Source organism: Narcine bancroftii, chromosome 1 (assembly GCF_036971445.1).
Source record: "Narcine bancroftii isolate sNarBan1 chromosome 1, sNarBan1.hap1, whole genome shotgun sequence".
Taxonomy (NCBI): Eukaryota; Metazoa; Chordata; class Chondrichthyes; order Torpediniformes; family Narcinidae; genus Narcine; species Narcine bancroftii.
In genome coordinates, this window is record NC_091469.1 from 417,751,250 (window position 1) to 417,770,861 (window position 19,612).

At 40.9% G+C, this 19,612-nt stretch overlaps 1 protein-coding gene across 6 annotated transcripts in view; it reads left to right on the plus strand.

Annotated features, from left to right (window-relative positions):
- LOC138751586 (RNA-binding motif, single-stranded-interacting protein 3) overlaps nucleotides 1-19,612 on the plus strand; it is a 1,523,265-nt gene that overhangs the window by 553,663 nt on the left and 949,990 nt on the right. For 5 of the 6 annotated variants that reach the window (XM_069914047.1, XM_069914050.1, XM_069914051.1 and 2 more), the window contains exon 4: nucleotides 416-592. In XM_069914047.1, coding sequence (XP_069770148.1) covers nucleotides 416-592 — 177 coding nt within the window. The remainder of the gene's footprint in view (nucleotides 1-415; nucleotides 593-19,612) is intronic. The other variant, XM_069914048.1, reaches the window with a different exon arrangement.

Consider the following 19,612-nt stretch of genomic DNA (forward strand, 5'->3'; position numbering starts at 1 on the left):
TTGTCTGCTATTTCTTTCCCCAGCTGCTGTAAACTCTGTGTGCGCGCGTGCGTGTATGCACGCGCTGCATCACTTGTCATTTCTCACACTTGCCTTCTGTAAATAAAATACTTCCCCATCAAAACTGTGTTCAGAGTCTCTCCTCTGAGGCCTATCAAACATGTTTCCTCACTCACAACACCATCATTGTTGGGTTTATTTCTACTGTGGTGTGTATATCTTACTCTTGTATTTTTACAAAAAATTACCATGATTTAAAAAAGTTGCTTTCAATTTAAAAATTACAAGTGAAATTATAAATAAACACTTCAAAAATATTCTTTATCTATTGAAACTGCTTCTAGAACATTTGACAGAATAATTTTACATCTGCTGCACCAATTATTATTGACCATTCTAATTTTATTTTACCTAGCAGCCAAGCCCTGCAGTGAGAACATACCAGAACAGTAAGGCAAGGGTTACCATGAGCCCTGGCTTTACCCCACAATGGAGCAACAACCAGTCTGCTTGGAATAGTTACGCTTACCCCAGGGCTAATGTTCACTTTCAGTCCCATGCCAATTACAGCTACTGCCCTGGACATCCTGCTGTAAGTACTTGGCAATATCTTATTAACATTAACTGAGTGTTTTCATGCTATGATTAAAATGCATTAATTATTGGTAATAAATTGACTTTCCATGTTGGTAATGACAAAAGTAAAAATGTTTTGAATGATGGTAGATATTGCTTGATTGTATTGGAATACGGTCCAGTGGATCATTTTAGCAATCATTTCAGTTATGTAATATTTCAGTAATGTAATGTTATTTCTAGGATATTGTTGAAAGGTCAGGAAAAAGGGTGATAGATGAAAAGGCCCATGACTTGATGGTTCTGCTGTTCTATTTGTGTGCCATTCATTGCCTGTTGAATATTGAGGAATTCTATGCCAGTGATAAATCTTAAATCAAAATATGTTTCTGTTGTTTTGTATTGGCAATTACAATTCATGTGATAGCCTAGAGCATCAATAATTAAAATGAACATCCAAAGTTCAGTTTGAATATACTGGTACATAAATAATTTTCTGAATTCATAATGAGTGGAGTGTCCTATGTATTTCATAGAATAATTGATAATTTACAAATCCATAAATGTTCACTGCCAAAACTAGGGTATATATGAAATTGAAAAACGAATTTCATTCCGAACATGTTAATCCTCTTGGTTTGCAGAAGGAAGTGCTTCTGAGTCTGTGTTTGAAATTTTGTTGAATTCTGAAATGAAATGAACTAAATTACAAAGAAGATCCATTGAAATCAGGAACGACATGTATTTAACTCTTGCCATTCTGAGAAACAATATTGGAGAGACTGAATGCTTTATTATCTTTTTCTTCCTTTGAATGTCCTACCTACATTAGAACTGTTTTCTGATATACGTTTTGTCAATTTTAAATGCTATTTGACTGTTCAATGTGTCATTTTGTTACTGTTATCATAATATGTCCACTCTTGCTCGATTTTTAAAAAAGATCTGGCCATGTGGAAGGCTGATCATAGTGAGTTGGGCAGATATTTGACAAGCAGGGGTGGATTGTTGGGGGGTGGGGTGGATTGTTGGGGGGTGGGGTGGGGTAGAGGAATGTGGAGTTCAGGTTACTGCCCAATCAGCTGCGATATTATTAGGTAGTGAAGCAGGTTGAAGAGGATGAGTGGTCAACTCCTGTTCCACATTAAATTCTTCCATGCCTTCCCACTTAGTTGAGATCTACAACGCATGAGATTGCTGGATTCCTCCAATTTTCATTAATCTTTTTTGATTGCTCTACCAGCCATACCTTCAGTTCTAGAATTCCCTCCCCAACATTCTCTTCCTCTTTAACCCAGCATTTGATTTTCTATCCTAATTGTTCTGTAAATAAATCAGGAAACATTGGAACACGTGCAGGAGGAACTTAGCAGGTCATGCAGCATTCATGGAGAGTGATAGGCCGCCAATATTTCAGGCCTGAGGCCTTGTTCTGGTACGCCGACAATCAGGCAGGCACCTGAATAAGAAGGTGGGGAGGAGCTTGCAGGTCATAAGTGGATATAGATGAGAGTGGGGTGAAAGGGGAGTGGGCAGAAGACCAAGAAAAAAGATCTCCAATAGTAGAAAGGAAGGGAAGTGGCCAGGTTGCTGGAGTTAGGGTGATGAGGGAAAGCGAGAGAATGAGGGGAAGGGAGTAACCATAAAGAGACTGCCAATATGGAATGTAAAACAAATTGTTTCTCCAATTTATGTGACACCTCAACCTGCTAGATCATGGGGCCATGGACTGACCTGTCAGTATGGCAGTCAAGTTTTGAATTGAAGTGGCTGGCCATTGGGAGGTCCTTGCTGTTGGGCAATGAAGCGATCCTCTAAATCTGCATATGGTCTTCGGCTGCAGAGGAGGCAACATAGCAGTACCATAGCATATTAGATAATACCTGTGGAAAGATAAATAAATCTATCAGGTTGAAGATCCTTTTTTGATGGTGGATTAGGAGTTCTGTCTTCCAATTTCAGATTACCAGCATATGCAGTTAAACAAGAAAGTTTGCAATTGCTGTGATTGCAGTTTATGCAAAATTGCTGGTGAAACTCAACAATTCATGCACCGTTTGTTATGTAGCAAAGATAAAGATACATAACCAATGTTTTGGGCCTCAGTCCTTTGTCAAGGTATGAGCAAAATGCAGGCCTGAATAAAATGGTAGGGGAGAGACAGGGGGAAGAACACAGGCCCACAGGCAAGAGGTCATTTGTAGATCTGGGAGAAGAAAAAAAGCTGAGAAATTCAAGGGACAAGGGATAGTTCTGAATGGTGAGGGAAAGGGGTGGAGAACAGGAGGAAAAGTGACAGAAGGGCATGAGGCCATGGATGGATATGTTGGTATGGAAGTGGTGTGGGGAATTGAAATGGTTGGTCACTGGCAGATCCCCGTCATTGCTGCGGATGGAGTGAAGGGTCACAGCGAAGCAATCTCCCAATCTGCATCCAGTCCCTCTGATGTGGAGAAGCCCACAATGGGAGCAGGTGACCCCCACAGATTCACGAGTGAAGTGTTGCTTCACTTGGAAGGATTGTTTGGGACACCAAATGGTGGTGAGCAATAAAGTGTGGGCACAAGTTTAACAATTCCCACAGTCACAGTGGTAGGCACCAAGATGGTGAATAGTGGGAAGGGATGAGTGGACAAGGGATGGCGGAGAGGGTAGGAGAGTGGAAGATGTTTCTGGTTGTGCGATCATGTCGTAGGTGACCTGTGGGATTATGCTTCTCCCTCTGCCTTTCTTCCCCCCACCCCCCATCAGTTTATTTAGGTGCCTGCCAGCTTTTTGTGCCTATCTTGATAATGGGCTCAGGCCCGAAAGGTTGGTGATGCATTTTTATCTTTGCTAAGTAAAGAATGCTGCGCGACTTGATGAGTTTTTATAGCAATTTTATGTAATTTATCAGCATCTGCAGTTTAAAAAAAAAATAATCCTTTTATGAAATACTAGTAGCTGTTTTAACATATTGCAGTGAACAAAAGTTGAGAATATTGTTTTGAACTCTTTTTTTCCTAGATTGTGACAAAATTGTTTGTAGTTTCCACTACTTAAATGAAATGAAACAGGAGTATAATTGCTTCATGTAAAGTATCCACACTGTAAATGACACACTCCCTTTGCAATATTTAAAGGTAAATCTCAGAAAAAAATCCAACACCTGTAAAGTGATAAAATGTAACCAGAAAATCTCTAAATAGTTTGTAAAAATGCTACAAAAGATGATTCCATGTCCAAACATACACTCAAGAATTTGGGAATTACCTTGTCATAAAGTTCCTTGCATGTGTGATTGGACCATTTTCTGGGACTTATTAAACAAATTGCTTGACAATAAACTATTATTTATGAAGGATAAGTCATTCTGAAATGAATATAAATTATTAAAGTAAGATTAGGATTCAACAGAAATTTATCTATCTTATTTTCTGCAGGATTTATTTGTTACTCATGCTGCAACAAATCTCTTCCTTTGAAGAGTTCCGTTATTTCTTCACTGTTGAAGCTATGGATCAGGCAGGTGTGTGCATAATGTTTGCAAAAGCATTGTGTTTCATCCTAATCATACCATTTGAACTTGTGTTCACGCTTATAACTTTACATTTCATGCGTACACTTACATACTGTTATTAGATTTGGAGGAGGGAAATGTGTATCCCTTCCTGCCTTCCACGTGTGCATGTCCCTGATTGCCTGTACTGACTAGAGCAGTGGTTCTCAACACTTTTCTTTCCACTCACTAACCACTTTAAGTATTCCCTATGCCATAGGTGCTCTGTGGTTAGTAAGGGATTGCTTAATGCGGTATGTGTGTGGAAAGAAAAAAGTTTGAAAAAAACACTTTTTATCGTACCTCATCGACTCCTTATGTGCACGGTTTCAAAACTCCAAAGGAAAATGGACCAATGACAATTTTTCACAAGCAAAATGTTTCCGTAACAACAGTGATTCTCAACCTTCCCTTCCCACTCACACGCCACCTCACTTAATCCCTTACTAATCACAGAGCACTGATGGCATAGGGATTACTTAAACTGGTATGTGAGTGGAAAGAAAAAGGTTGAGAACCATTGTTCTACACTCAGTTCATCCTCCCGTTCACTCTCAACTTATTCAAAGGCTGATGTCAAATACAACATGATGGCCACCGAGGCCCATTCTCATGAGTGGTTGGCCACCACTGCTATAGGTACTATTTTTCGTTAATCCACCCCTGCTTTACACTTCAAAAGTTCAATCGAGCTTCCATCCCCCCCTCTCCATCATCCCCCCTCTCCATCATCCCCCCTCTCCATCATCCCCCCTCTCCATCATCCCCCCTCTCCATCATCCCCCCTCTCCATCATCCCCCCTCTCCATCATCCCCCCTCTCCATCATCCCCCCTCTCCATCATCCCCCCTCTCCATCATCCCCCCTCTCCATCATCCCCCCTCTCCATCATCCCCCCTCTCCATCATCCCCCCTCTCCATCATCCCCCCTCTCCATCATCCCCCCTCTCCATCATCCCCCCTCTCCATCATCCCCCCTCTCCATCATCCCCCCTCTCCATCATCCCCCCTCTCCATCATCCCCCCTCTCCATCATCCCCCCTCTCCATCATCCCCCCTCTCCATCATCCCCCCTCTCCATCATCCCCCCTCTCCATCATCCCCCCTCTCCATCATCCCCCCTCTCCATCATCCCCCCTCTCCATCATCCCCCCTCTCCATCATCCCCCCTCTCCATCATCCCCCCTCTCCATCATCCCCCCTCTCCATCATCCCCCCTCTCCATCATCCCCCCTCTCCATCATCCCCCCTCTCCATCATCCCCCCTCTCCATCATCCCCCCTCTCCATCATCCCCCCTCTCCATCATCCCCCCTCTCCATCATCCCCCCTCTCCATCATCCCCCCTCTCCATCATCCCCCCTCTCCATCATCCCCCCTCTCCATCATCCCCCCTCTCCATCATCCCCCCTCTCCATCATCCCCCCTCTCCATCATCCCCCCTCTCCATCATCCCCCCTCTCCATCATCCCCCCTCTCCATCATCCCCCCTCTCCATCATCCCCCCTCTCCATCATCCCCCCTCTCCATCATCCCCCCTCTCCATCATCCCCCCTCTCCATCATCCCCCCTCTCCATCATCCCCCCTCTCCATCATCCCCCCTCTCCATCATCCCCCCTCTCCATCATCCCCCCTCTCCATCATCCCCCCTCTCCATCATCCCCCCTCTCCATCATCCCCCCTCTCCATCATCCCCCCTCTCCATCATCCCCCCTCTCCATCATCCCCCCTCTCCATCATCCCCCCTCTCCATCATCCCCCCTCTCCATCATCCCCCCTCTCCATCATCCCCCCTCTCCATCATCCCCCCTCTCCATCATCCCCCCTCTCCATCATCCCCCCTCTCCATCATCCCCCCTCTCCATCATCCCCCCGCCCCAGGCATTTATCGACCATTTGGATAGTCCCATTGATCCTTGAGTGTTGATATCAACCACTTTGGAGACACCTTCTTTTGCATAAAACTAGCATCAAAACGATACATCATTGGTAGCAGTGTGGAACATGTGCTGTCTGATATCCACAGCTAGTCAGATATAATAATGTTGGCTCTGTAAAAACACAATTGGATATTCATATTCTCAGTGGTTACAACTTCACAACTGTTGTTGAACTGAAAGAGAACAAATATTCTAAAATATTCTCTTTCAATCTAAATAATGTACTCTCACATGTGAGTTCCCCTCTGCCAAAAGGCTCATTATTTTGATTTTATTTACATCTATAAAAACATGTAATTAATATAGAATTCAATAATTGACTAATTCTCATCAATTTATAGGCATAGCAAAGCACTGAAAAATATATATGTATTATTAGTGAAAAAGATTGCTGACAAGGTAATTGCTGAAACACCTGTTCAGTTCATTAAGTGGTTTAAAGGGCATCATGGGACTTGCATGGATTTATTTTTGCTCGTGTTGGTACTGAGGAGCAGGTGTAAGCCATTTAGACCTGTGAGCATTTTCCATCATTATATTCAATTACAGCTGATCTGCACTTTAATGCCATTTTCTTCATATCAAACAGAACTTGATAGAATTGATGATCAAATTTTCAGATTTTCCCCCACACACACCTTTTTGGGGAAGGGAATTCCAGATTTCCATTTTATTTTGTGAAAATATCCTTCCTTATTTAAATCCTAAGTGGGTTTTCCTCTTATGTTATTTATTCCTCCAACCTCCACATCACCTCAGAAGAAATCATTTATGTATCTCTACATGCCAAATCCCTTTACTATTTTTAAAAAAGACACTTAAGGGAATACTCTTTCACCAAGGCCAGTATGTTTCGTACAACAATGCAGCACAGCCCTTGATTCCAAGATGTCTGTGTCAACCATGGTGCCAATTTAAACTGCGCATCTGCCTGCACATGGATTTTTATTTTTAATTTTTTTAATTTTTCACACTATGAACCATATTGACCAAAATACACATAAACATTTCCCTCTTGAATATACACAGTGTCATTTTCTCCCCTTTTTCCCCCCTACCTTCCCATCCACCTTCCCACCCCCCTCCCCACCCACTATATGTTCAACCTATACGATACATTAAACCCATTAAACAATGTCATCACACAATGAAAATAAACATGAAAATTGTGTCATCTACTTTTACACACGTCGTCTTCTCATTCTGTCATTTTTAGGTGGTGGAGGTCCACGGTAGGACTTCTCTATTGTGTTCCTAAATTTGTTCAAATACTGTGATGCTATTTCTTAGATTATATGTTATTTTTTCCAGTGGAATACATTTATTAATTTCTATGTACCATTGCTGTATTCTCAGGCTATCTTCTGATTTCCAGGTTGACATTATACATTTTTTTGCTACAGCTAAGGCTATCATGATAAATCTTTTTTGCACTTCATCCAATTTGAGGCCTAATTCTTTACTTCTTATATTACTTAGAAGAAAGATCTCTGGATTTTTTGGTATGTTATTTTTTGTGATTTTATTTAATATGGATTGTATTCCTCCATTCCTTACCTGTTTATATTATCTGCCTAAATGCTCCTCAAACATTGCTATTGTATCTGCTTCAGTCACCTCTCCTGGCAGCATGTTATAGGCACCTACTCCTCTCTGTGTGGAAAAAAAAGTTTCACAAATCTCTTTAAACCTTTTTTCCCTCTCAACTTAAATTTATGACTAGTATTTGGCATTTCCACCCCAGGTAAAAGATTCCAACTATCTACTCTTATCATGCCTCTCAATTTTATTTAATTCTATCAGGTCACCTCTCTACTTTAGATGCTCCACAGAAAACAATCCAGTTTGTCTAACTTCTTTTAGCAAACATTCTCTAATCTGGACAACATCCTAGTTAAGCTTTTCTGCATCCTTTCTAAAGCCGCCACATCCTTTCTGTAATCCAATGACCACAATTGCACATAATACTTCAAATGTGGCAAAACTAAAGTCCTGACTGATGAAGGCAAGTTGTTTACATCTTCTTTGCCACTTTATCAATTTGTATTTCCACTTTGTAGGAGCAGTGGACTTTCACATTAATTCTTCTGATGGACCTGCCATTTACTGTATATTTTCCTCTTTCATTTTCCTCCCAAAACACTGTTCCTCACACTTGTCCAAATTAAATTCCATCTGCTGTTCTCTGCCTATATTTCTAATTGGTCTGTCCTATCCAAAGACAACCTTCTTCACTGTTCATAATTCTGCCAATTTTTATGTTGTCGGTTAACATACTTAAATTTTTGCCTACATTATTTATTTTCAGACCATCCCAGTAATAAACGACTTACATTTTTACAGATATTCCTAACTCAATTTTGTCCAACATTTAAAAATGGAGAGAGAAGAAGCTAATTTTGCAGTTTGTAGGACTCTTTCATTTAATAATATGAAGGGAACTCATTTGTCTGTATCAGTGTCCATAGTTGGGGATTTGTAACCTGGGGATGGCCTATATATCACATCAACAAGAGCTCCAAACACTAATCCCTGCAGAATTTTTCAAAAATTGGACATGCAGCACAGTAACAGGCCCTTTCATCCCACGAGCCCATGCCGCCCATTTACATCCAATTGACCTAGAGCCCCATTATATTTTGAAGGCTGGGGAGAAACCGGAGAACCCGGAGGAAACCCATACAGACACAGGGAGATCGTACAAACTCCTTTCAGACAGCATGGGATTCAAACCCAGGTCTCGATCGCTGGTGCTGTAATAGCATTGTGCTAACTGCTATGCTAACCTGAGGCTGAGTAATTTTAACAATTATTATTTGCATTTTCTACTAGCTTTGATAATTTTTCTTTGTGTCTAATCTCTCTTTGATCTTCCTCAAACATTAGCCTGTTATAACTAAGAACATTCTCTAATTTATTTTTCTTAAAATTTAAAGAAGGACTGAATGCATGTTTTCCATCACAAAATGATTACCCAACCAGTACTTGGACTTTCCATAGAAGAAAACCACATTGTGAACACAGAATTCCTTATATGAGATTGGAAGAATCACTGGTTCATTTGGAAAAAACTATTTGGATCCATTGTTGGTGAGAAAAGAAGAGGTGAACAGAGGTGCTGCATTAAATGTCATTCCAGAACACAACAGTTTCATTATTTTGCAACCAATTTCCACCCTGCCTTCACCTTTACACGGTCAATCTCTAACTCTCTCAATAAAGGGCTCTGTTGACCATTCTTTTTTCCCTCTGATGCTACTTGACCCTCTAAATTCCTCCAGCAGATTATATTTAGCTTCTGATTCTAGTATCTATAGTTTCCATTGTGCTTCCAATTTCCGATTCTTTCCTTCCTTTTTTCTGTCTCCAGAGTTAGGCTAGCTACTAACATCTTACCAATACCCATACCTGTTTTGACAACTCTATGTTCATCCTTTCTCTCAAATGGATTCTATTCCTTTCCCCATTCTCTGCCTTATTTCTCTGTGACAACATTTTCCATACTGTTGTCTTTCTTTCGGAACCATTGCTTCCCTTCTACCATGATTTACAAAGCCCTTGACTGTATTTCATCAATTGTCTGTGCCTCTGCTCTTACCTCCCCCCCCACCCCCCACCCCCCACCCCCCACCCCCCACCTCCCCAACCACCACCACCTTGCAGGATAGAACAAAGATACAGTTCCTCTCATCTGTACCTTCTACCACACCTGTCTTCCCATTCAGCAGGTGATCCTATGCAATTCTTGCCACTTTCAAAGAGATTCCACCTGCAGGCACATTGTCTCCTCCCCTCCCCTTTCAGCATTTCATATGAACTGTGACCTTTGTGACTTCTTGATTAACATTTCTATTTCCACCAATCTCCCACCTGCTTACAGCAATTTTTCCTTAAACCATAGGTTATGCAATACTTCTCCGGTCATCAAAAGATCTAAATTCTTGATAATTTGGCCACCAACAAGTAACATTCTCGCAGATACCCTGTGAGAATAATTAGCAAAGTGTGAACTGCTATCTTTTTTCAATTAAAAAAAAAAAATTCTTTTGGTTCTTTTTATTAATTGTTCATTCAGTTTTTCTTTTATTTCTTACTTTATATTCCCTCCTGGACTCCTGGTGTACATCTTGACTCAAGTCTTCTTTCTGCACAAGAAATTATGTTATTATAGACAGCAAAATTGTGGATACATTCGTTATAAACCTTTTTATGATTTCACTATGCAAAGTATTATTATCTCTTTAATTTAGACCTACAGCATAGTAACAGGCCCTTTCTGCCTACTAACCTAAGCTGCCCAATTTCATCCAATTGACCACAATCCCTGTACGTTTTGAAGGTTGGGAGGAAACCAGAGCCAAGCAGACACAGGGAGAACATACAGACAGGGCGGGATTTCAACCCCAGTCGTGATCGTTGGCACTGTAACGTAGTTGCGCTAATCATTACTCTAACTGTGCCGCCCTAACTGTTTAAAGTAGTTTCATATTTTTCCACCCAAAGGAGAACAGGATTTTTTTTACTATTCAAAGGGACATTCTAACATTTTAGTGCAGTTTTTTAACAAATGTGTCTTCTATTATACAAATATAAATCCTAAAAACAATATTAGGTTTCCATTTGAAGTTTGCAGAGTAGATTTTAAAAATTATAAAGAGAATTGAGGTTTGAAGGAGGATAAAGGGTCCTTAACACCAATGGAAGCAGGATTAAAATGCAAAGAATCAAAACAAAATGATTATGTTGTCTCATTTCACGATGAACATTGAAAGAACAGAGGAACTAATAAATAAGTCAAATGGAGAAAATGAGATTCAGTATCAGCTTTTGTAAATCTTGTGTAGATCAGCCATAATTTATTGGCTTGAGGGACAGAATGTTCCTTTTATTCTGAAGCATGAACTATTGTAATGAAAGCTTTTAGTTTTATTTTTGCATTGTTTGGATTTTCATCAGGTACAAACACTAAATATCAACTTCTTTTTGTTTAGTTGAATTCATCCTTTCGCATTTTGGATGTTTTCAGTGTCTACTGAAAGGGACTCACCATTGTAGTTCATTAAAAATGATGTTTATCTTTATTGGAAGGTGACTTTAGTGACTGATCATATTTCCTGAAATATCAAACATTTTCAGACTTGTGAGTGTGCACTTTGCATCTGCTTCTATTCAAGTTTAATATGATCAATAATTAATCAATTCATTTACATCATAAATAGAGTCACACAGCACAAACACATGCCTTTTGGCCAACTCTTTCAATCATGTATCATCTATACTAATCATATTTACCAGTATTTTATCCATGGGTTACAAGAGGTGGGAAGGCAGAAGAGAAAAAAAAAGACTGAGGAGTGATGGGGGAGGGTTAGCTCTCCGAATGGAGATGGAAGTGGGTGGGGAACTGGAGGAAAGAAGACAGAGGGAGAGAGAAAGAGAGAAATGGGGTGGGACCTAATGGAAACTGGAGAAGTTGATGTTAATGTCATCTCTTTGGAGAGTGTCAGGTGAAATATTAAGTGTTGTTGCTCCAATTTGCAGGTAACCACAGTTTGGCAGTGCATGAGGTCATGGACAGACATATTGGTGGGGAAATGCAGTGTGGAATTAAAATGGTTGACCACTGAGAGGTCCCTGTTATTGGAGTGGACACAGTGAAGGTGCTTAATGAAACAATCTTCCAGTCTGTGTCCTGTCCCTCTGATGTAAAGGAAGACAAGACAGTAGCACTGGATGTAGTAGATGACCCCTGATGATTGACAAGTGTTGCTTCACTCACTTGGAAGTACTCTTTGGGTCCTTGAATTTTGGTGAGGGATTTTTGAGCATTAAGGAAAAATAGAGATAGGACTAGTGATGGCTAAATGATGCTGAGATGGAAGATTATTCATGATCTTGATGAATGATGGAACAGTTCAAGGAGCACTAATTTGTAATGTACATATGTCTGTGTTGGTGCTGTGCAATGGCTCAGCAAAGGAGTTGTTGGAGCTCTTTCTATCCAATAGCCTACAGGTCACCCTTGGGCAAGGTGTAAAACTTGTTCAGCCTCCCAATCAAGGTCACATGAAGCTACAGATTGCAGATGGTGGATGGTTTTTAGAAGCAGATTCTACAAATTAGAATTTATGGTTGTAAAACTAAAAGCATTAGGCAGATGAATTTGCTGATCAATAGGCAGGGTTACCCATTCAGTATAGACACTACAACTGAAGAAGGCAATAGGAGACCACTTCAGTATTTTTCCCTGTATCATCATGAACTGAACATCGACTATAGTCTCAGCTCAAAGATGGAGCCTTCACCAAAGGAGAACTGGGAGGCAACAACTACAGTTCGTCAGAGATTGTGACAGATGGAGAGATGTGATTGCCCACACCAAACGGCAATTCACCTGAATGAATGAATGAATGTTGTTAAACAGTCTAATGAGGCCAGAGGACAAATTTATTGACCTTTAGACCTATTGATTCAGAAGCTTGTTGGTTGTTCAGTGATATTGTATTGAGTTGTGCGCGAGCGCAGCGAAAAGACTGAGACAACAGGCTGAGAGCTTGAGTAACACAACTGCTTTACTTTGAATTCCAAGCTGCAGCCTTTAAAGCAGTGTTTAGCCGGCCCTTCGCGTTCCAGAGCTTGTGTCATGCTGGCACAAGCATGCATACGCTCTTCTACTCTGGACCAGAAGAGAAGGTACTGCGACACCATCTTTGCCGTGGCTGCCTTGCTGATAGCGCGTGACAAGTGGGACCAGTTCGCTGCTAATCTATGTGCTTTGCCACAATATTTTGATTAAAATCCACGCTCCCCCCTCCCTATGAATCCATTGTGATAGACGTTTGTTGTTTTCCATCATTCTTTCTCTAAATTCATCTGTTCTCTGCATTGTTATATTACCAATTTACGTTACTTAGCTTATCTCCTTCCAGAGATACTTAGCTTATCTCTTTCCAGAGATACTTAGTCCAGTCTTAAGTAAACAAACTGTTTGCAAATTTCACACTAACCAAAAACTTAATTGGAATGCTTGTATCAGTATCCTGCCTACCAGTGCCAGCCAGAAGATGGATACTCCGATAATTTGCAATACACAAATGTGTTGGAGAAACCCAGAAGGTTACACTGCATCTATAAGAAGCAAAGAGAAATTAATGTTTTGGGCTTAGACCTTCATCAGGAATAAGAAAAAAAAGGCAGCTGCCTGAATTAAAAAGGTGGGAGGAGGATGGACGAAGGAAGGAGGAGCTCACAGGTGGATACAGGTGGGAGGGTAGAAGGAATAAAAGCTGAGAAGTGACAGGGGGAACAGGTCTGGCCTCTTCACTTGAGAAAGGATGCTCTGGCTGCAGAGGAGGGAAAGGTGGTTCACCAGGTTAATTCTGGAAATGGAGGTATTAGCATATGAGGAAAGAGAGAGTAGCCTGCAACAGTATTCACTGGCGTTTGGAACGATTATGGGGAATCTTATTTAAAAACATATAAGATTATGAAAATAGTAAACAAGTTAGAAGCAGGCATGTTGTTTCCACTAACAGGTGAAACTGGACCTAGGGAACATAGACTCAGTATTCAAGGGAATAGATTTCAGTCTGAGATGAGGAGGAACTATTTCTCCCAGAAAGTAGTGAATCCATAAAACTTTGCCCAAAGAAGCAGTGAGACTGTCTCATTGAATGTACATAAGGCAGATTTTTGAATAGTCGTGGAATAGTCGTAGCCCAGGTGGCCTACTCCTGCTCCTATATCTTGTGGTTTTAAAGTCCCCATTGCAACCCTGAAATTGATCATTTAATACAACAAAGGCTTAAGCTACACTCAGTTCAGCAGTTCACCAAAAGGAAAATTAGTGTATATATTCAGTGTATATAGTACAACTATTTGATTCAACTGTACAAGTATAACCATAGTTAGATTTTTTTTGTCGTCAGCAATCAAAAGAGCTGTTGAACTTTTTTTTTCTACTGTTATCAGCGACAACTAGTGCAGTGTAACTGCAAGAATCTTTGATCCAAGCAAAGGTAAGGTATTATTTTATATAATGATTTACACCCATAAGGGAAATAAAGGCAGAACTGATTGATTAAGGCTGTAATCATGACTGGAGATGCTGATAATAACCATTTTTATCCTTTATGCATAAGGCCTCTGTTTAATTGCATGACATTAATCTTTTAATGTGCAAATTACTGGCTTGCAGCAAAATAAATGGGTTCTTTCTTCATATCACTGTTGTAAAATTATTGTCGATAATGCACTTTGGCTCTGACTGTAATTAGCAAACAAAAAATGGCAACAATTTAAGGCACCACCATTTTACTTAACACTCAGAGTTGTCATCGGATATTTTTCCAAGTCTTTCTGTAGATATCTGGTAGAAAGGCTAAATCATGGCCTGGTATGGGGACACCAATAACCCTTGCGAAAGGTAGTGGACACATCCCAGGACATCACTGGAAAAACCTTCCCCACCATTGAGAACATTTACAGAGAATGCTGCCGTTGGAGCACCAGCAATCATCAAGGATTGACACCCAGCTCTTTTCTCGCTGCTGCCATCAGAAAAGAGGTGTAGGTGCCACAAGACTCACACCACCAATTTCTTTTGAATATTTTATTTTCTGTACATGTATTTAATATCTAAATGCATAAAATAATAGTCTTGTATTCCAAATCCATTATTCTTTTCTTTGGCTTGGCTTCGCGGACGAAGATTTATGGAGGGGGTAAAAAAGTCCACGTCAGCTGCAGGCTCGTTTGTGGCTGACCAGTCCGATGCGGGACAGGCAGACACGATTGCAGCGGTTGCAAGGGAAAATTGGTTGGTTGGGGTTGGGCGTTGGGTTTTTCCTCCTTTGCCTTTTGTCAGTGAGGTGGGCTCTGCGGTCTTCTTCAAAGGAGGCTGCTGCCCGCCAAACTGTGAGGCGCCAAGATGCACGGTTTGAGGCGTTATCAGCCCACTGGCGGTGGTCAATGTGGCAGGCACCAAGAGATTTCTTTAGGCAGTCCTTGTACCTTTTCTTTGGTGCACCTCTGTCACGGTGGCCAGTGGAGAGCTCGCCATATAATACGATCTTGGGAAGGCGATGGTCCTCCATTCTGGAGACGTGACCCATCCAGCGCAGCTGGATCTTCAGCAGCGTGGACTCGATGCTGTCGACCTCTGCCATCTCGAGTACCTCGACGTTAGGGGTGTGAGCGCTCCAATGGATGTTGAGGATGGAGCGGAGACAACGCTGGTGGAAGCGTTCTAGGAGCCGTAGGTGGTGCCGGTAGAGGACCCATGATTCGGAGCCGAACAGGAGTGTGGGTATGACAACGGCTCTGTATACGCTTATCTTTGTGAGGTATTTCAGTTGGTTGTTTTTCCAGACTCTTTTGTGTAGTCTTCCAAAGGCGCTATTTGCCTTGGCGAGTCTGTTGTCTATCTCATTGTCGATCCTTGCATCTGATGAAATGGTGCAGCCGAGATAGGTAAACTGGTTGACCGTTTTGAGTTTTGTGTGCCCGATGGAGATGTGGGGGGGCTGGTAGTCATGGTGGGGAGCTGGCTGATGGAGGACCTCAGTTTTCTTCAGGCTGACTTCCAGGCCAAACATTTTGGCAGTTTCCGCAAAGCAGGATGTCAAGCGCTGAAGAGCTGGCTCTGAATGGGCAACTAAAGCGGCATCATCTGCAAAGAGTAGTTCACGGACAAGTTTCTCTTGTGTCTTGGCGACTTCAGGGGTTTCTACGAGGCTCTAAAGGCTGTGTACGGCCCCTCACCCCAAGTCCAAAGCCCGCTGCGCAGCTCAGATGGCAAAGTCCTCCTCAGCGACAAGATCTCCATCCTCAACCGATGGTCAGAACACTTCCAATCTATTTTCAGTACCAACCGCTCAGTCCAAGATTCCGCCCTGCTCCAGCTCCCTCAACAGCCCCTAAGGCTAGAGCTGGATGAGGTTCCCACCCTGGATGAGACATATAAGGCAATCGAACAACTGAAAAGTGGCAAAGCAGCAGGTATGGATGGAATCCCCCCAGAAGTCTGGAAGGCTGGCGGCAAAACTCTGCATGCCAAACTGCATGAGTTTTTCAAGCTTTGTTGGGACCAAGGTAAACTGCCTCAGGATCTTCGTGATGCCACCATCATCACCCTGTACAAAAACAAAGGCGAGAAATCAGACTGCTCAAACTACAGGGGAATCACGTTGCTCTCCATTGCAGGCAAAATCTTCGCTAGGATTCTACTAAACAGAATAATACCTAGTGTCGCCGAGAATATTCTCCCAGAATCACAGTGCGGCTTTCGCGCAAACAGAGGAACCACTGACATGGTCTTTGCCCTCAGACAGCTCCAAGAAAAGTGCAGAGAACAAAACAAAGGACTCTACATCACCTTTGTTGACCTCACCAAAGCCTTCGACACCGTGAGCAGGAAAGGGCTTTGGCAAATACTAGAGCGCATCGGATGTCCCCCAAAGTTCCTCAACATGATTATCCAACTGCACGAAAACCAACAAGGTCGGGTCAGATACAGCAATGAGCTCTCTGAACCCTTCTCCATTAACAATGGCGTGAAGCAAGGCTGTGTTCTCGCACCAACCCTCTTTTCAATCTTCTTCAGCATGATGCTGAACCAAGCCATGAAAGACCCCAACAATGAAGACGCTGTTTACATCCGGTACCGCACGGATGGCAGTCTCTTCAATCTGAGGCGCCTGCAAATCCATTATACACGCTACATATTATACCCCAATGATATCCCACGAACCCCTTCCCCCAATAATAATCCCCAGATGAAAGTAAAAGTAAGAGAGAACAATGGAAATAAAGAATATAACTACAGAAAAGTTAAGAAAAAAGAAAAACAAACTTGGTTACCAAAACATCACCACCATTCACACAACACTGCCTTCTCAATATCATCATTTATTTATCCCAAGGAGTTAGCAAGGTTTCAAGAAGGTCAGGGAAAGCTCTTTATATGTATGGGCATCAAATTTTCAAAAAAGTATTGTATTTATTCCATAAAATACTTGTAAATGTCTCTAGACGTATACAACTATGTATTTGTGCATGCCATTTTTCCATCCCTAAACAGGAATCTAATCTCCATGTCACTGCTATACATTTTCTTGCAACTGCTCATGCAATTTTCAAAAATTCCTTTTGGAAAAAAAAATTATATTTTAATTTTGGTCTTATCATTGATATATTACCCAATTTATATAAAAAAAATCATTGGATCTTGTGGAAATTTAATTCCTGTAACATGTTCTAGAAATTTTCCTAATTCTATCCAAAATGGCCTCAATTTTGAACATGACCGCGTAGAATTTAAAAAAGGTACCTCTATCTCTGATAAATCTGATTTTAATCTATTTAATTTTTGTGGAGTAAGATACAATTGATGTAAAAAGTTGTAGCTAACATTTATTGTCATAACATAATTCCTGCCAATTTTTCTCCACAATACTTGTATTTAAATCTGTGTCCCATCTGTCTAGATCTATGGATTCCCTGCTTCGCAGTTCACTTTTGCAATAATATATACATAATTATATAAATTTCTTTATAGATCTATTGCAAATCGAAGTTTCTATTTCACTTCTTTCAGGCAATAACATTGTTAGACTGAATTTATCTTGTAAATGTGCTTTTATTTGATAATTTAAAAAAATGTTATTTTGTATCATATTTATTTTTATATTGATCAAATGACATTAAATTTCATCCTTCTTAACAATCTGCTCTATTTCTAATTTCTTTAGAGAACTAAATATTAAAAAGTCGATTATTTACACCACCAGGTTCCTCCACCATCAGACTCCTCAACAACAAACTCAATCAGGGGCTCATTTCAGGACTTGTACATTTGCATTTTTTAATCTCTATATTACACAGTCAGTTTATTTACATTTCTTTATTTGTTTGCATGTGTTCGTTCAATCAGTTTTTTTTTGCACTGTCAATAAATGGTAATTCTTCCTTGCCCACAGGAAAAAGAATCTCAGGGTTGTATGTGATGTCATGAATGTACTCTGACAATAAATCTGAAATGTGAATTCTGAGTTGAGTTTGCTTCTTTCAACTTGGGGGAATACGATTGTTGAATTTTTCAACTCCTGGCTAGAAAAAGAAATGAAGGGCTTTGGCTTCATTCTGACCACTATCTAATTATACCTCCTGAAAGTCATTTATCCTTGATGTCCCATAATTTGAGTAGCCTCCGAAAAATCAGAGCCTAGCTGAGCTAATGTAGTAAGATGAGAAGGAGAAGCAATGCGTTGTTCTATATTCAATCAAGTTGAAAGCTTTATAAAAGGAGACAGCATTTTTAAAATGTTCAAATTAAATAAAGTTGTTAATTTGTAAAATGTTTCTTTGTGTTGATTCATCAATAAAATGAAAACTAGTTCTGTAATTTACCAAACTGAATGCTTGTTTTGTAGATAATATTTCATTCATCTCTACCTGCTCTTGCTCTGCATCAATGCCAATGAGTATAGTTCAGTGTCTCAATGATTGATGTGTAGAGTAAACTTGCATTTTGAATACTTTCTGCAATAAAGTATTTTTCTCTGTCCTTCCAGTATCCTGCCAAGCAAGAATCACCTGTATAATAAACAACAGGGATAGAAATTTGATCTCATCCACTGAACCTATAAAATTGTGCCTCCTGCACTTTGTATTATATACTATCAAAATTAAATCCCATTAGTTTCACTGAGTGCAAATATGGAATTGTAAATCAGTAATTATTGATCATTTGAAAAAGAAACTATAAAAAGAGCAATTGAGCCAACAGCAGCTGGTCCGTTTATGCAAGTGAAGGATGGGAATCAATTAGAATAGAAACTAAATTTTGCTTCCTGATAAAATTCTACTCATTAAGAGGGAAAGTTTATGCTATTGATGGTACCCAAATTTAATAATCTCTCATTACATGTATTCTTCTAGTGACAGTAAAAATCTTTCTCCACTGTATTGCTACATAATAGGTTGATTGGTAAATTGGAAAAACATATCTGACATGTTAAATGCATATGTTGAAATGTGCTGTTTCGTTATGCTAGCCTTACTGAATTTAACAGTACAGTACGTTTTCAATGATCCAAAACGCTCGGGACTGGACATGTATCGATAATGGATTTTTCAGATAAATGAGAAATGGCTTTAAGAGCCCAGTAGCATCAGCAGAATACTTGTATCAGACTTCGCTGATCCCCGACACCGCTCCACTGCCATCTTTGATCCCTAACACCTCCCCACTGCTGTCACCGAACCTGCCTGAGAGCCTGAGATCCCCGCTCAGATCCTCAGCACCTCCTACTGCTATCACAGGACCTGCCCTGGATCCCGAGGTCCCCGCTTGCATCTCGACAACTCCCAAATGCTGTTGCAGAACCTGACCAGGAGCCCAAGGTCCCTGCTCCTGCTGCCACCAAACACCCTCAGGTTCAAAGCTACTGCTGTCACCTCCCCTCCCCATCCCTTGTCTGCTGCCACCGAAAAAATTAGATCCCCCCCCCCCCGCAATTACCCTAAATGCCCCGATTAGATTTGTTCCGACGACGAC